At 45.6% G+C, this 17445-nt stretch overlaps 1 protein-coding gene across 2 annotated transcripts in view; it reads right to left on the reverse strand.

The window, feature by feature from the left end:
- Window positions 1–17445, reverse strand: part of Fbn1 (fibrillin 1) — a 207572-nt gene that overhangs the window by 73428 nt on the left and 116699 nt on the right. For both annotated transcript variants that reach the window (XM_003471859.5, XM_023565924.2), the window contains exons 13-22: window positions 15805–15930; window positions 14747–14869; window positions 11869–11991; window positions 10492–10644; window positions 6637–6690; window positions 5370–5495; window positions 3243–3368; window positions 2637–2756; window positions 2069–2206; window positions 1244–1294 (exon numbers count right to left, since the gene is read on the reverse strand). In XM_003471859.5, the coding sequence (XP_003471907.1) occupies window positions 1244–1294; window positions 2069–2206; window positions 2637–2756; window positions 3243–3368; window positions 5370–5495; window positions 6637–6690; window positions 10492–10644; window positions 11869–11991; window positions 14747–14869; window positions 15805–15930 (1140 nt within the window). The remainder of the gene's footprint in view (window positions 1–1243; window positions 1295–2068; window positions 2207–2636; window positions 2757–3242; window positions 3369–5369; window positions 5496–6636; window positions 6691–10491; window positions 10645–11868; window positions 11992–14746; window positions 14870–15804; window positions 15931–17445) is intronic.

Consider the following 17445-nt stretch of genomic DNA (forward strand, 5'->3'; position numbering starts at 1 on the left):
AAGTCTGCCTTATTCTACTCCCAGATTCACAATTATTCTCATAACAGTCAAAGTCACTTTGAACTTAAATTCACAAAACTAGTTCATCTCCAAGTTGTTCATGGAGAATTTCTGGTATGTCTGGTTGTAACTTAGCAGGGGTCTCAGGCTGTTTTGTCAACAGTGAGGTGGCCCCCGCCTGGGACAGAGCCTAACTGTGCCTGATCCCTTTCACCCATCCTCATCCTTCCCAATTTGCTTATTGGAGAGCAAAGTGTGTGCTGAACTTTGGGGAAATACTCTTCTTCCTCAAGATGATCCAGAGAAAGGACTTATAGTAGTACTCATCACTGACAAGAATACAGGACCTCAGTTAAGCACCTTCACACACACACACACACACACACACACACACACATACAGAGTCTGTATTTTGAAGAAATACCATAATATCCAATCAGGAATGCTTAAAAAAAAGCTTTCTAAATCTTTCCTTGGAGCTGAGAATAATGGGGAGAAGAGCCCACCTTTCGGGTTTTATTGTTTTGTGACTGTTGTTTTGAGCTCTTGTAAACCAAAATGTGCCGCTGAGCTCAGAGCAGTTAGGAACAGAAGGCTGGGATCAAGGGAAAGCCAAAGGGTGCAGTCATCACTTGGAAAGCCAGACCCTGGGTGGGGGTGGCTATGTTCTTTGTTTGAACAGGGAAAAGTCTTCATTTCGTCCCACATATGGGACTAATTGCTGTTTTTAAAATATGTCAGCTGCTGTGTCATGTCAGGTTGGGTTAGTCACCGTGACCTACATCTCTCTGGAGCTCCATGAGAAAAGAATCACAGCAGACTGGAGTCCGCACAGGCTTTCAGAAAGGGGCAGAAGAAATCATCCACGATCACGAAACGAAGAAAAATCCCAGGAAGAGTAAGAAAAATGCAAGCTTTACAGTCTGATCAAAAGCTTCCTGGTTTTTGTTTTGTTTTGGTTGTTTTCCTTCCCTGATAAAATTTTGAGAGGGCAGCAACTCTGCACCACGGTCAGCCTGAAATAGTTTCAGCCATCCTGTCGTTTCACCAGTGGGACCCGCTGCTGGCCGAAGCATTACAGACACTTGTGAAATTCACATCTGTTTGGTCTGCAGTGCTCTGTTAACTTTGCTCTGCTGCCTCTGTCTCACCACACAGTCACACCATCTCTTCACCCAGCCCAAACTAACACAAGTGTTCTTCACGCACACTGAGTTGGATGGTTAGGAATAATCAGAAATACCTTCGCATTGCGTTCCTTTAATTCGTGAGTACCCTTTACCACATATGGGATCTGTGGAGGAAAAACCACAAGACAAGGTAGCAATACACAGACAGGCAGTGATGCCACATTAGGAGAAACACAAGAGGTCCTGGAACAGAGTTAGATTCCTCTGTGTGTCAAGAGTGAGTCAGGGATAACAAAGTGTTTCTAACACTTCAGAGGTGAGGAGGAGTAACAAGGAGATATCACCTCAGTAAAAGTCGGTTCCTCTAAGATGCCTCAAAATAAAGCTTACATCATGCCAACGTGACAGTTCATAAGGACTCTGAGTGTTGATTTCTCTCCTGCTAGGAGCCTGAGGCTGGGTATTGCCCTGCAGGACTGCTGTAGGAGGAGCAGGGAGCACACAGCCTGGAGATCGCACACGTTGGATCAGTAGACACCAGGAAAGGCTCTCAAGCCTCAACTTCCCAGCAGATTCAGGGGTTCCCTTGAAGCCCTTATCTTTATATCTGTTACCTTTTATTGGAAAAAAAATTTGGAACTGTAACAAACCCAGGAGCCCTAACCATCACCTTCCCACAAAGGACAAAAAGCACTGGCTCCCTAGATAAACAATACAATCTAGCCCAGTCCCTCATGGGGACACAAAGGGGAAACGTTCCCCAAATCACATCTAATCAAGGTCCTTGATGCTTCTGTGGGTTCTTCTTAAGGAACACATTCCTTTGAGGCCATCAGAGTTGAAGCTTTCCAAATTCCCATGGGAACTTGGACTGGGCTTTTCTTTCCTAGCCAAAGGGACAGATGAGACTGCGGGAGCCGCAGCTCGGGGTCACTTACCGACTTGGCAGACAGTGCAGGGGCTGCCCCAGGCTGCACCCAGGGACGAACAGCACTGGGACTTCAAGGTGGCCCCGTTGATGTTGATCTCACACCGCCCATCGATGGCTATCTGCCAGCAAGTGCCCTTGATGGTCTCTGCAGTGGGGAGGAGCAGTTAACCCATGTCTCATACCCTCTGCATCAAAACTCAGATAGGAGCTTAAATAGTGCACGAGACACCCAAAGCATGCAAATTAAAGAGTGAAAGACAACTGCCAACAGGGAGACTGATCTTTTGCAAACAGGAACAGGACCAAGCGCAGAGGAGATGAAATAAGAATCAAGCTGTGTTATGTGCATGTATCATCGTCCCAGTGCACGTAATAGTTATGTGCTGCAAACGCACACTGATAAAAACAAACATCTGAAGAATCCAAACACACATATTAGAATTACAACAGGAATAGCATTATGAAACAAGAAATGTCACTTTTAATGTCACGCTCACACTTAAACTGCCAAACAAGCTGATATCGAGTACAGCAGCACTGATAAACAGAAAAATCATTCCTGGAAAGAGAAATACCTATGCAGATGGTTTTCGTTGGATCCAAAGTACTTTCGGGAGAACATTCACAGATAAAAGAGCCGGGGCTGTTCCGACAGACACCATTAATGCAAGGACTTGATTCGCATTCATCAATATCTGAAACAGAGACAGGTCCACATTACTGCTGAAACCTGGTCTGGCACCGTGGCCTCGAAAGCTGTCCATCAGGTAGGACAGTTGGCATGCCCCTCCTTCCAGACCAGCTAGAACCCCCAGGGAGCTAGAGTATAGCCCTCGGCTGAACACCTTACTTAGAAAATCAGGGGTGAGCGTGTGCGTGATTCCCTAGTTATAAATTCCAATAGCACACATACAACATTTTCTTTATCAGTTCAGGGGTGGAAAAGAAAATAGCCCTTGAAGACAAATGCAAAATGAATACTTTTCAATGGCGCTTAAGTGGCAAAGAAAATGCCAGCCACAGGTAAGCACCATTCAGAAACAGGAAAGTTTGATTATATTAGGATAATAATGGTCTAAAATAGGAGTGATTATTGTTAAGTTATTTACATGGGTTTCTAATGGCATCTCAAAAGACAGCAAAGGGCACACTATATGGACAAGAATAGGAATGCGATTTACCTTCGCAGGTTTTCAGGTCCGGTTTGTATACAAATCCCTTGGGGCAGGTGCAGACAAAGCTCCCAGGAGTGTTTCTACACTGTCCGTTGTCACAAAGCAGGCTATTCAGCACACACTCATTAATATCTGCAAAGGCAATGGAAACCAGTCTTTTAAAAAGCCGACTCCTTGCATATGACTTCTGTGACCTTTCAGATTAGCTCTTCAGTCACAATGGTGTGATTAATTCCATCAAAGAAGCCAAGCTCTAGTTTCACTGGTTTTTGCCTAGATTACTCCATTTTAGGAAAACAGATGCTGGACCTGGCTATCTCAACTAGTTAGCCACAAAGACTGAAACCAGTAGGTAGTATTTCATTAGCATCGCTCTTTAGCAGGAAGAAAACCTGGATTTCCTGAAAAGCTTTAATCTTTACTTTGTATAATGGCTTCACTGGGTCAGAACAAGAAGGATTACTTTAATTGAAGAGCTAAATAAATATTTAGGAAGGTGGTCCATCTTTGGTATGTGTTAGTTCCAGGATAAGCATTTCTTCATTAAAATAAATTGTCTCCAGTTACGTTTCTAAAACAAGATTCAATCTACAGAGTTTAGAATTGTCATGAGGAATGCAGTTCATGACTCAGGGAGCTGAGGAAAATTTGCTTTCAGATGAATAATAGGCCTGTCCAAAGAAAAACCCAAATTTAGGGTGAATTACCTAGATAACCTAGGAAATACAGAAAGTATGCAGTTTGTGAGCTAAATTACATCACACAATTTACCAAAGAGGCCAGACATTCACAGGGAATGCTTCATGTGTTGAGAATCAAATTAGATCATCATCCCACAGCTTAGGAGCCCAGACCGAAGGATACAGAAATTTAGCCTGGAGAACTGCACAGGGAACACACTAAGTCTAGTTAGATCTGCAGCACTTTTAATAACATGGGGACATTAAGTCGGAAGTAGTATTATTGCCTGAGCAAACAGCACGCTGAGAACTCCACCAAAACAAACCTAGGGATCCCCAGCACCAGGGGCTTGATGGTTCAGGGACAGAGGATACAATAGCTTGGTGCCCAGGGTCACAGGAAGGCAAGAGCTTTCTTCTCCTAGGTCACAACATACGGTGACTCTGGCGATGGTTGGTTGGAAGACAGTTGAGCCCAGAACTCAGTAGGTAGCTGCCAGCTGCTATATTTTACATTGCATTGAAAGATTAAAAGGACTTTGCTTTTTTTCTCAATCAGCAACATCTCTGAAGAATTACATGTTCCAAAGATACCAACTCCTTAGACCACTGCCTTTCCAACACTGCTTCTAAAATATCACTACCAATGGCAGAAAATGGGAGGCTCCCAACTCCAAAGCCCTAAATGATTTCTAGAAAGTAAAAAGTAAATTCAAAATCTTCTAGTTTATCTTAAAAGTTTATTAACTTTTATCTTCTTCCAGAAAGGTGTATTTTCTTAAATGCAAAGTGTGTTTGGCCTCTGAATCTGAACAATGTGCTGTGGTACATTTCAGTTTTGACACATCCTGACATCATCCCCTGGGGATGGCTGCCGTGGTTCTCTAGAAGCCTAATTCCAGGAAGCCTGCCATAGACGTCACCACACTATAGTGATATAGAACAAACAGTGCATCTCAAACACTGGGCAAGGTAAGTGCAGAATGCTGAAGACAAGATAGCAGGCTAGTTGACCTTTATCCCCAACCTAATGATTTATTTAGTTACAGGCTGGCATCTTCATGGAAGATTGTCACACCATTGAAAATGGCATTTGTTAAATTTAACAGAGAATAGTTATTACTGAAAGCAAGCTGTGTTTTCTCCAGTGAAATCTAATGAGTAGTTGGGAGGAAAATCGTTTCTCTACAAAAACAGGGATGACGGTAGCTACATGAGAATGGCGAATGTTTACACTTCCCATGTGGAAGAAGTGAGTTTGATACATGGCTGCTCACGAATTGCCTCGATTCAGCTATGTAAATGTTTTTAATTGAGACATGTAGACATCCCAAGTGTGAAAGCATTCATTGGCTGAATCCTCTAAGCTAACAAAGGGCAGTTTCCCCCTGAGCAATAAAAGAAAAATGAATTATGCCTGAAATGTGTTAGCGAACAGGTGAAAACTTCTTACCGACACAGTTTTTCCCAGTTATGTCCACTTCATAGCCTGAATTGCATATACATTTGTAGCTCCCACGGAGATTTTCACAAATTCCATTCGGGCAAATATCAGGATCTAATGCACATTCGTTTATATCTGCACCACCAAAAAGTTCAAGTCAGTGACAGGCTAAAATAAACATCAAATGAACTGTTAAAAAAAATAACAGTACAATAAATGTAATGAGAGGAAGGAGAAGATGTTTCACTTGGAAGAGAATGCCCGATCCCCCTTTTCACTGTAAGACAGGTTCTGAATCCAATCTTTCCTCCCTCGGTCCCTGAGAAGAATTTGGCATCTGAGCTGGAACTACATGATTCTCCACCCGGAATCAAGCTAAGGAGATGTCCTGGTCCAAGCACTGAAATGGGAAAGTGGATCCAAAAGCAAGGCCCAGATCTCTACCCCTGTCTCCCCTCTCTGTCAATCTGCCTTCCACACCTCCATGATTCTGAGCACCTTAAAACACGGTGGCAAAGTTAGGCCACCGTAGGAACTTTTGTAGGTTCTGCCATCTCATGACTAAGTTAGAACTTGAATTTTTCATTATTTGCTCCAAACTTCTCAGTCTCCTCATGAATCAAAGCCAGCTCAAATAAAGGTCTCTTCTTCTGCCCTCCGGACACTGGGTCCCCCTCTTCTGGGCTCCCTCAGGCTGAGCAGCTCTCTGCCAGCTAAGAAGGCACAGAGTGATAATCAGAGACCAAGCGGTCTCAAATGCTGGTGCCCAGCTCCTCTGTAACTCAGGCTTCACTCTTCCTTTGTCTCCAATCCCATTTCATGCCTTTGTTATTCCACTAACTGTTCATTACACATTTCTTATCCTCTTTCCTCCTCCAAATACCCGATCCATCCTCACCCACAGATAATGACAAAAACAATCCTGCTGTGGGGACACTGAATTCAGTAGGTCCATTTTTTTTGGACCTCTCCTACTCAAATTGCTTTGTTCTGTATTAAGGTAATCTCTTCCTCTCCTGTGGCCTAAGTCTATGCTTGCTCCAATTCTTTTCCCTTACTTTGCTGTCTCCAATATGTGCCTTGTTCTAGCTCCTACACAGACTTTGTCTTCTCTTCCAACTCTATCACTTGTCTTTACTGCTTGGTAGAAAATTTAAGGTGGCTCCTGAGGATACAGAGGGGTATCCTGAGGGTACAGAGCAGCCAACATCCCTGATGTGGAGTAGAGAGTTCACAGGAGGCCCCGTGTGCCCGGGGTGCTCCGAGGGCCCCTTACCTGTGCCCGCTGACGTCATCCCTGGCCCGCTGCTGCACAGCGCCTGGTACTCGGCTGCAACAAACCACAGACAGTGCTCGTCCCCTGTGTGCAGAGCAGGTCAACCCCGCCCCAGGCTCTGCATCATTTCTACATCGGTTCCTCCAAAGAGCACAGAACAGAAACAAAAGTGGTGACGGAAAGGAGGTGTCTCTGGGATGGAGGTGGGGGGTCACCTTGACCCCAGCCTCTCATTTTTTCAGGGCTCTGCGTCACCAAAGGAAAGCGACTTTGAAGGAACCAAGGCGAGTTCGAGCAATGTCTTCTGCAAAGCACTTTCCACAAAGGTATTTTTCCTATAGTTTGATTTTGTTCACCAGGGAACATTTTACACTTACAGAGCAGCGAGCCTGCTCAAATGCGGTTTCTGAACTGTTAATAAAACGCTGGCCCAGCACCTTGGGAATAATCGTGCTGCCTGGTGTGAGCCTCTTTTTCAGTACAATCAACCCACAGCAGGTTTTCCCTTCTCTCCGCCCTCCTCCCCAGGAATGACAGGGGAGCAGCTACCTATGAGCTCAAATGTGCTATGAAAAGTTACCATTTATGAAGACACCAGACCAGATGTCCGTAAGAAATCCCAGGGAAATGTTGGTTAACTTTAAAACTGAGATCTTTGTGAAGAAACTGAGATATACAGAGTGTATTCCCTCATCTGCGAGGCAATCAGGTTTCTATTTCTCAAAATCATACAATGTTTTGCATGCAATTCCGATGATATTTAGATAAGCATATGAGTGGATGATAAAAACGGAGAACTGTAATCATAATTTTATCCAAGGCAAAGTGACGAGTGGGACCCTTTGGTGGCCTGCAGTTTCTGACAGCCACAGTCTTGTGGTCATGGGAAGTCACTTGTGCTGAAGTGGAAAACGAGCAGAACATCCAGGAAAGGATGAAGACTTTTACAGGGACCCAAACCCTACTGCCGAGCTATGCTTCTGCACAGTTTGTGCTTTTTTGAGACAGAGTCTTACTATGTAGTTTGGGCTAGACTTGAACTCACTACATAGCCTAGGCTGGTCTCGAACTCATAGTGATCCTCCTGCCTCAGCTCCCTGGTGCTGAAATGGTAAGACATCCACCACCACGCCTGGTTAAGGATTGCACTTTTGGTGGCAGTTGATCTAAATAAGCCACACAGATGTGAAATTAAGAGGCAAACCCTCAGAGGGTGAATAGTCTAACAAATGATAATCTGAGAAAGGCTGTAACGGCCTTTCTTTATAAATTATTTTAAGGGACCAAAAAAGAAACAAATGGGAAAGTGGCTGGCACTGAGTGTTTGAAAGCCAGAACATGAGCGAGGGGAAAAAGGATTCTTTTTATTCTCTCATATCAACAATTAATGAAAACACTCATAATGGGCCAGAGGTTTAGCTCACTGGCTCAAGCGTCTCCTTGGGAAGTGCAAGGTCATGAGTTTGACTCCTAGTACAAAAAAAAAAAAAAAAAACTCTCATAAAAATTGTGCCAGTTTTATAAGATAAACACCTTCACAAGTAATTCAGGTTAGTGCATGGCCCAGATGGAAGTGAACTATTGTTGCCACTGTTTTCCATTTGGGCAGGATCCAGCGCTGTGCTAGGTATACAGTGAATTCAAATTTGCCTGGTTCCGAGTGCTGATGGCCATGATTTTCTTCCATAGTTTCCTCTCCTGCAAACTGGGGATCGCAGTGCGCTCCTCAGTGGTGGTTCTAGAGTCCGTGAGCTCATGTGTAACTATATGCACCTCAAGGAGGTAGTCGGTGGTAGGTGTTTCTGTGCTGCTCTGACTCAAAGCATGCAGATGTGTGACAAAAGACCCCAGAACTGTGCCCAGTGGAGGTAAAAGGCTTGCAGAACCAATGGCCAGAGAGAAATAGCTTTACAGGTAGCTCAGTGAACTCACAGAGCACAGAGATGCTCTATAGAGGTCAACCGACTAAGCACAGGCTTTGTGCACTGTGGTGGTGAATTCTGATCATCAATCTGCTTGGCTTGAAAGATGCCTAGGAGGAAAGTCAAGCGTACTGCCAGTTTGTGCTGCGGTGGGGGAGTCGTTACAGCTTTGCAGATTTCATGTGGCCCCAATCCTTCCCTGGCTATATTCCATGCTCTCTCTGTTTCCTGGTGGTCATGAGGCAAGCTGCTTTCTTTCCAAGCTTTTCCACCACCACGTTTCTACCTGGGGGCCAGCTCACCATGGACTGAACCCTCTGAACCTGAGCCAAAATCAATCCTTCTTCCTTTAAGCTGATTATGCAGGCGTTTTGTCCCAGCGATAGAAAGGTAAATAACATACAGATATTTTCAGTACTTTAAAAACCTTTCTCTTTCTGAAAATGAGAAATAGCCTACAGTCGGATATTTTTCATGACTTTGCATTTTTCACTCACAGAATAGGGAAAATCAAACCAAATGAAACCACTTCCACACGCAGACCTTTTCTGTGTCAGTTCATTCAAATATAAATCAGAAGTTAGTGGATCTGGCCTCAAGTTTAAGTCTCTGTAAGCTTTACTGCTTGAAGAAATCAGGTCTCTTTTGGTTGTCTCTTCTAAACTTGTGTCATTTTCCTATGTATCACTCTTTGGAGATGCACTTGGTCGAGAGGAAAATGTTAGAGCAAAGAACCAGAAGCACTTGGCTTCCTGGAGCCTAAGTGTTGGCTTTTCTGCTACTCAATATGTGGTCAAATCACCTCTACTCTGTGGACCATGACCTGCCTCAGGGTTTGTGTGGAAAGTACTGTGAAAAGTTAAAGTAACATGCAAGAAGATGATATTAACAATTTACAACTATAAATCATTTCTGTGGATGGCATAATATTTGCATATAATTAAAATATATTAAGCATGTGTACTATAGGTTGTTGATCACATATAAAATGATACTTTGCATATTACTACTGGATCATCAGCCAAAAGAGAGCTTTCTTCTTTTTTAAAAAAACTGGCATTCTTTATTTCTTTTACAGTGTTTTCTTTAACTCTCTCTAACTTCTTGAGTTTTAGTTTAATTTAGTTTTGTTTTGTTTTTGTACCAGGGATCGAACTCATGACCCTGTACTTGCCAGGCAGGCGCTTATGCCACTGAGCTAAATCCTTGGCCCTGCGTTTTAATTTTTAACTTAATGATTTCCAAGGTTATCATTTTAAAAGTAATGAATCTTTTAAAATTACACATTGGCCCTTTAATTCCTTTTAATTTGGACAGAAAGAACTGGCTGGATCTCAGAAGTAAGCCAACCACTAGAACTCCAGGTTTTCAATATTAGGTTTAACATTATTTTGGAACAAGTCAGCTGCCAAGCTACGCTAAAGTTGGTTCAGATATTGATAGCCTATTGTCTTAATTTCAATGAACTATTTTTGCTTTACCGGTAGATATCATTCACAACTGCAAGGTCCCTCTGGATCCTCTAACACAGCTCAGTCTGGGAATAAGAAGCCCAAGGAAACTTTTCCCATTCTGTATTATTTTGCTATAGTAATGGTTTACTTAAGTCATCTCCCACCCTAAAATGAGCAAAACACACAAATCACCCAGAACTGCACTGCCCGGGAGAGGAGAGAGAATCTAGTTCCTCTCCCTGTGCCAGGCTCCTCGGCTGAGGCTGAATAAAGCCATTTAAGAAGCACATCACAGAGGCACAGGGAGGCCCTGGCTCCTGCACTGATCCTCTGGGTGGTGACAAGTGGCCGAGACCCAGGCTGGCATGCGATGCACCCAGGAGGCACCATGCAGCCCTTTCTCTGACCTCTGTAAATGCAGAGGCGCAGAGGGCGATGGCTAGAGACTGTAGGGGCAGCGCAGCAACGATGCCACCTACCTGAGTTCTGGGCAGGACACGGCTGGCAGGGCTCCCCGAACGCGTACTCAGTGCTGGCACAGCAGCACTCAGACTTGGTGACGGCGCCAAACAGGGGCTTGACACACTGGCCTCGCTTGTAGCCACCGTAGCAGGTGCTGCGCATGTGCGTGTCTGCAGGGGGAGACGCCTGTGTCACCACACTGTCACCTCCCATGGAGGACGACACCCCGGGCTGCAGCCTGGCACAGAGGAGCAGGGGGGCGGGGAGCACTCATTCTCCTCGTCTTCTGCACACACACACACCAGCCTCACACTAGGATGAATGAGGCTGTATCAGAAATGCCATCTATCCCAAAATAAACACGCAGTCACTTGGTGCCTGAATTAATTAGCTGTGCTGTCCAAGACAGAGTGAGCTTAATCTAGAAAAGGTTTGCTGCCTAATTCTGTGGATGCTGCTGGGTCACCTCAGCCACCAGGGAGGGAGCAGCCAGTTAGGCCCAGGCCTTTCCCATTTCAGAGGGTCTGCTGTACACCTTTTGGAAAAACCAATCCGCATGAAATTCATGCCTATTTTTCAACAGGTCTCAAACTTCTTACAGAGCCACATAAAACTACTATTGTGTGTTTTTTGATTAATCATATTTTCCTTTATAGCCTACACTTTCCCTGGAAATTTAATTCTATATTAAAATGTTTACTGTGAATCAATTGAATCAATGAAAATGAGAGAGAAAGAGAGGAGATAGAGAGACACAGATAGAGACACAGATAGAGACACAGAGACAGAGAGAGAGAAAAAGAGAGAGACGGAGATAGAAACAGAGACTGACAGAGACAAGAGAGACAGATACAGGAGAGACAGAGAGCTAAAAAATGTACACACACTCATCAGGAAATGAAAAATCTGTGTAAATACTTTAAAATTAAATTTATTGAGACATCGTGAGGTTAGCACCGGCTCCTTTGACCTCTACAATTACAAAAGCTGCACAAAGTATCTGGTGATCAGCCAGACACTTCCTACGTTTCTTTTCCTGAAGTGCACATACATCTTTTTGCAGATTACACACACACACACACACACACACACACACACACACACACACACGGGAATTTATATGCACCTTTCAAAGACCATCACCACAGAGCAACGGGGTCAGGTCAGAAAAACCGAGATGAGCTACACATCAGAGGACGAAAAGGGGAGAGGCAGGTGGGGTCCTTCATCTTCCCTCCATCTCAGCTCATTTCCCCACTCCTTAAATTAGCATCCAGTCTATGGGCAGAGAGAACCAATCCTCTCTGCTACCCACCCGTGCCATCTGCTCCAGGCAGAGGCTGCACTGACTGCCGCTGACCACTGGCGTCAGCCAAGCCCCGCCTTCTCCTTACCAACACACACACGCCCGTCCAGGCCCACGGCGAGCCCGGGGAAGCACTCGCATCTGTAGGAGCCATCCGTGTTCACACAGCGTCCGTTCATGCAGATCCCGGGGGTCTCGCACTCGTTAATGTCTGCAATGGGAAAGGCGCTTATTAAATACCGGTGACATCTACACAAGGCCATCACTGGCCCGCCACGGTGACCCTTGAAAAGGGGTAAGACAGAAAGCGACACACAGCAACACAATGCAAACCCTGTGAGAGGTTCTTTCACATCCCTTCAAAAGAGCAGTAAGGACGTCAAGAGAGAGCAAATGTTTTTAAATCCCAAACAATAATGATAAAGGTCATAAAAAACCTGGAGCAAGAAGGAAAATGACTGCTCAAAAGAAAAACGGTTTTGTGCAACACATCATGCAGTACTTGTGCTAGATATCTAGCCTGATAATAAACTGCCTCTTTGATAGACTGACATTCACCACCTATACTACGCCCCTTGTCAGTCCTTAGAACAATCAATTTAATAGTAAGAGACACATAGCTAAAGCCTCAAAGAAACACCACAGAAAAAGAACAGAAAATCAATGGAGATGATTTGTGTGATTCCTTTATGCCAATAACAGCACGGTAAGCAACTGGGACTCAACAAAGAAAAATCATTCCCAAACACTGTAAATGTTTTACAGTGTCATCAGTGTACACTCGGGGAGGTCTGGTCATTGGGTGCATTCTAGGCATAGAATAGGCTCTGTAATATGCAGAAGAAGAAGAGGTACCAAAGTTGTGTTTTGGAAACCATGGAACACCCACAAGTAAGTCATTTTATAAATGCAACTAGCGCCTGTGATTTCTTCCTTTCTTCTAACCTTAAAAGGCCAAACTGAGGGTGAGACACCTCCATGTTTTACTAGGCTTGTGTTGCTTGGCATAAGATCCATTCCAATGGTCCAAGATTCCGTGCACAGATTGTGTTTAAAACAGCGCTTATATCTGAATGCAGGAACTCAAACGCAATCAGTTATTTCAGCCAATTTTTTTTGTTGTTGTTCCAGATGAGACCCACAGCAACACGGCAGGGACTTCAGTCTAGTCATAGACACGGAAAGAGGGATTCATGGCTGCTAAAACTTTCAGATCATGGCCTTGGGTTAACAAAGGCTAAATTACCATTATTGATTCAGTTTTGAAGAGTCAGGTCTCTGTGGACTTGGAACTAAGAGCTAAGCACTAAGAGCTAAGTACCTTGCTCCATGGCATAAAAAGGGAGAAATTCAGCGTACGAGGAATGACTTTTTCCCTTCCATTTGTCTTACTGCCGCGTGGATGATGGTATGCATATCTGTGTCCTCTGCACTAGAACAAAATAACACCATGGAGCCCTGAGTTCTGCCTACCTCAAGCCAGGATGCTAAGATCACAGCAAACCACTGGAATCCCTGTCAGGTCTTTCAAATGAATGAAATAGGACAGGACACTACACTGCCTGCAAATAGAGGGCACAGTGTCCTCTGAAATGCACTGTGCATCGGCCACACCAGGGCTGACCAGTGGGCCTTGGTCCCTGGCAGCCCTCAGCAGTCACTGGAACCGCAGTGCATGCCCCGCATTGGCAAGAGAGTGAGGGTTCTTGCACAGGTCCTGCTCAGAAAGGGGCTTTCATATTTCCTTCCGCTATTTTGTTTGGAAGCCTCCTCCCAAACAGCAAGGTGCTTATTTCCTTCCCCTTTCTTTTACTTGAATGGCACTTAATCCACACAATCCGGCCCTCCGTTGTACACTGTCCAATGGCAGAACACTGCCACGGGCAGATCTGTCATCCTGTGGGAGCTCCTCCCAGCACAGCGCATGGAAACCTCTCCTTTCCTTCTTGACCTGAAAATCCCAGCTTTTTCCTCTTGCTTCAAAGAAAGATTTTCACAACATCAAGAGCCATTGGTGTGAGGGCATAGACAGAGTAAGTGACTGACCAAGGACCAGAAGCTCTTTTAGGCCTGGAGGAACTATAATTCCTGCCAAGGAGATCTGTGTGTGACTCTGTCTATCCATCTCCTCTCTTTTGTAACATCTTCATCAAAGCTGCTTGTGTACTAGGGACACCAGTGAAGAAGCCCATGTGTCTTTGTCCTTGAACTCTGACCTGCAGCCACCGTAACTAGCCAGACACAAGACACTTTCTTCTGCATCTGAAACTATGAATCAAGGTTCCAAGTGCAGCCTGTCAGAGTAGATTTTCTGGACTACTTGTGGTACAAGGTTCTTTGAGAAGCCTGGTTCCTACTCAGGTCCTACAACAGGACATTAAGCACAGGCTTATCCCCAGGGACTCTTTCCAGAATTCCAATTTTCAATGGCACAAATAAAACTCCCAAATTTTTGCCTTAGTACCCACGGCAGTGAGGGGATTTTACAAGCTACCCCACTAAACAGTGGCTCTGGGTTTGCTCCTCTCTTCTGCTTTCCCTGTGTCTCTTTTTCCTATGTAACTTGATAAAACCTAAATACACGGACCATGAAATTTATTTGGTTTCTGAAGATACTTTGATGAGGAGGCTATCACGGCCAAGGAAGTTCTACAATGTTTTGTCCAGGTGGGATGTAAGAGGTGACAAAAGACAGCCATCCAACAGCCGGAAGACAGAGCTCAGTTTGTTGAGAAAGATTCCTATCTGGCAGGAAACCATCCACCCTCTTGGTCTGCTATGTCATAAAGACCCCAAATACCTTTCCTGGAAGAAGAACTGTGCTGCGGTTATCGAGGGCAGCACCCTGCAGGGCTGGGCTTCTGCACCAGCTGCAGGGAAAGGGGTCCCCAGCCACAGGCAGGGAAACCTCACTGTAGAAGCGGAAGACCCCAGGAGGAAAGGTGGGGAGGAGGGAAGGTGGGCACCTTTGCAATAGCGCCCGTCAGAGGCCAGCTGGAAGCCGGGTTTGCAGATGCACTTGAAGCTGCCATCCTCGTTGATGCACATCCCATTCAGGCACATGTTCCTGACGCTGCACTCGTCCATATCTGAAAGCACGAATGGTAAATGTAGGTAGGCTGGGTCCTGACTCTCTAACAAGTGGGAGCCAGCAGTGGCTAATGTATGCTGTGAGGCAAGCCTCAAACAGTGGTAGAAAAAAATCAGATTTTAAAAGGCAAGACTGGACTACAAAGGACAGCCAAGCAGACTCATCACTAGGGACCCATAATCATGGGGACTGATCATTAAAACCACCAGCATGTTATCCTCTTCAGTGCTACCCATGTCTTGGGAGGCGCTTGCTCTCGTAGCTACACTACGTCTACTCGAGTAGGCTGTGGTCAGATCCCAGTGCTTACAGCCCTCCCCGGTCTCCTCCCTCCCTCCTTTCCTTCCTTCTTTTTAAACAGGATTTCACCTCAACCCCAAATCTTGGCACCAAGCCTTTGAAAGGAATCACCAAGATATTCTGCCAAAAATGTTTCCAAGAACAATTCTGAAAATTTTATAGCGTAGGAGTAGATCTTCAAAATCCTTCACAAAGACGTCGGGAAACATGAGGAGACTCAGTCTTCACTTCCCCTAAAGCTCCGGGTGATGGAAATGCATTCCTGACGGTCAGGTAGGAAAAACTGGCAGAGGTGAGCGGAAGTGAAGGAGGAATCTGAGAGCCACGGAGAAGCCCAGTTCTCAGTGGTCACTCTCGGCTGGATCAGCAGTATTTTGTTAATAGGTGGCCGCCGTCACCAAGAGGACTGCAGGGGACTGCAGAACATGTGAGCGGGAGGACACACAGGCGCACAGCCCGAAAGGGAGCATTTATGCTACCTATGGCCACTGTCACCAGAGCTCTTCCCAAGAGATGCTCTCTCCTGCCTCACGACTGTGAATTATAGGCCTGGGGATGTAGGGGACCAGCTGCACCCCAAGCAGTACGTGCAACAGGCTCCAGGCTCTGCTCCTGGCACCTGGTGCACCTCACCTTCGCAGTTCTTCCCATCCCGCGTGACATGAAAGCCTGCGTTGCACACGCAGTGGAAGCTGCCGTCCGTGTTGATGCAGCGGCCGTTGTTGCAGATCCTGCCATTCTGCAAGCACTCATCAATGTCTGCACCGAAGGGAGGAGAGAAGAAACGGCTTGGTGAGGGCACTACAGACATCTCCCAGCACTCTAGGAGGCTGGGGCAGGAAGATCAAAAGTTCAAGGCCAGCCTGGGCAACTCAGTGACTTCCTAAGGTTCTTTGACCCCAGGAGGAAAGGTGGGGAGGAGGGAAGGGTCCCTAGAAATGTGGCACTTGGGGGGGGTGGTGTCAGCATCTGAAGCATGCAGGACAGGAGTGAACCCTACAAGACCACATCCAGCCTAATCTAGCGTCTATCTCAACCTCTTAAATCTGCATCAAGACACTCCTCAGCATTTTCCCAGCTAATCCACTGAGTCAGGGTGGAGCAGGGTATGTCCTGAACTATGCCTGGTATCATTCAATCCATGATTTAAAAAGCAGATCCCTGTTTTTTTTTTTTTTTAATTTCACACATGCATATAACACCTGATCCCACCTGCCATCCTATTATTCTCTTTTGCAGCACCCTAAAAGGGCGGCTCTAACTCTATCAGAACAGTAAAGTAGAAACAAACTAATAAAATCAATTAATTCCCCCGAAAACCACAAATCACAAGGCTGTGAGATGTCTACCTTCTTACTGGCAGCTCTGGTCCCAGTACACTTTGAAGGCCTGGGAGCTAACATTGTCTTAGTCTTTTTGCTTTTTTAATAATTTTATGAGTCTTTTATTTACCCAATAAAATATTGGGGTCCCCCCTTTTTATTCTATTGTTTTGTACTGCACCAAAGCAAACAACAGGGCTTGGCAAGAAAGCGTTAAAAACAAGAACTCAAATAACCTACGTCTGATCACTCATCTACACGTCAAATCCGCCCTCCCTGGCTCCCCGCAGTATCTGGTTCCCTGTCCTGAGAGACTGCAAACGAGACTAGCATCAAAAGGCACCCAGACTGTCTACACCGCACAAAGCTGTTCCCTAGGCTCATTTCCAGAAGACAGGCTGTGCAGGACTAGATGCAGAGCTGGGACGCCTTCACCCTGAGTCCACGCGGCGTCCAATGTGCCTAGCCTGGCTGTGCCCTGGATGGTCCTGTTCCTCTTCTGCCCCAGCTCTGACCACCAGACGCTCTTGGCTCTGGGGCAGCCCCTGCAGTGGTTTCCACGCGAGTCCCCGGGCTCGCTGAGGCCGTCTGGGCTTCTCTTCTGTCTGATCTTTGTGCCAACAGCCTACAAGCTCTCTCTCTCTTTTATTTCTTAATCCTTGCTAAAATCTGACTTACTCCACGCTCCAAAGAAGTAGGAAAAGCCACATATTCTTGAGCAGAGCAAACTGTTTTTCTAGGACTTGCACTTGGAGCCCAAGGTTAAAATAAACAGCAGAAAGAGTTCATCTTTTCCTCTCCTCACTAATTTCTGAGTGCCAGGGGGCTCCCAGGCCTTCTAAGAGCTCTCATTCCAAGTTCTCCTCCTCTGCAAATTAACGCCCTCTGTGCCCTTCTCTCCGGCTCCTCCGGTGCGTCTTTCTAGCTAACAACACAGCCTCTTAGGTCCTTC

This window comes from Cavia porcellus, unplaced genomic scaffold (genome assembly GCF_034190915.1).
Source record: "Cavia porcellus strain 051 isolate PalLab524CR breed Dunkin Hartley unplaced genomic scaffold, mCavPor4.1 scaffold_1, whole genome shotgun sequence".
Classification (NCBI taxonomy): Eukaryota; Metazoa; Chordata; class Mammalia; order Rodentia; family Caviidae; genus Cavia; species Cavia porcellus.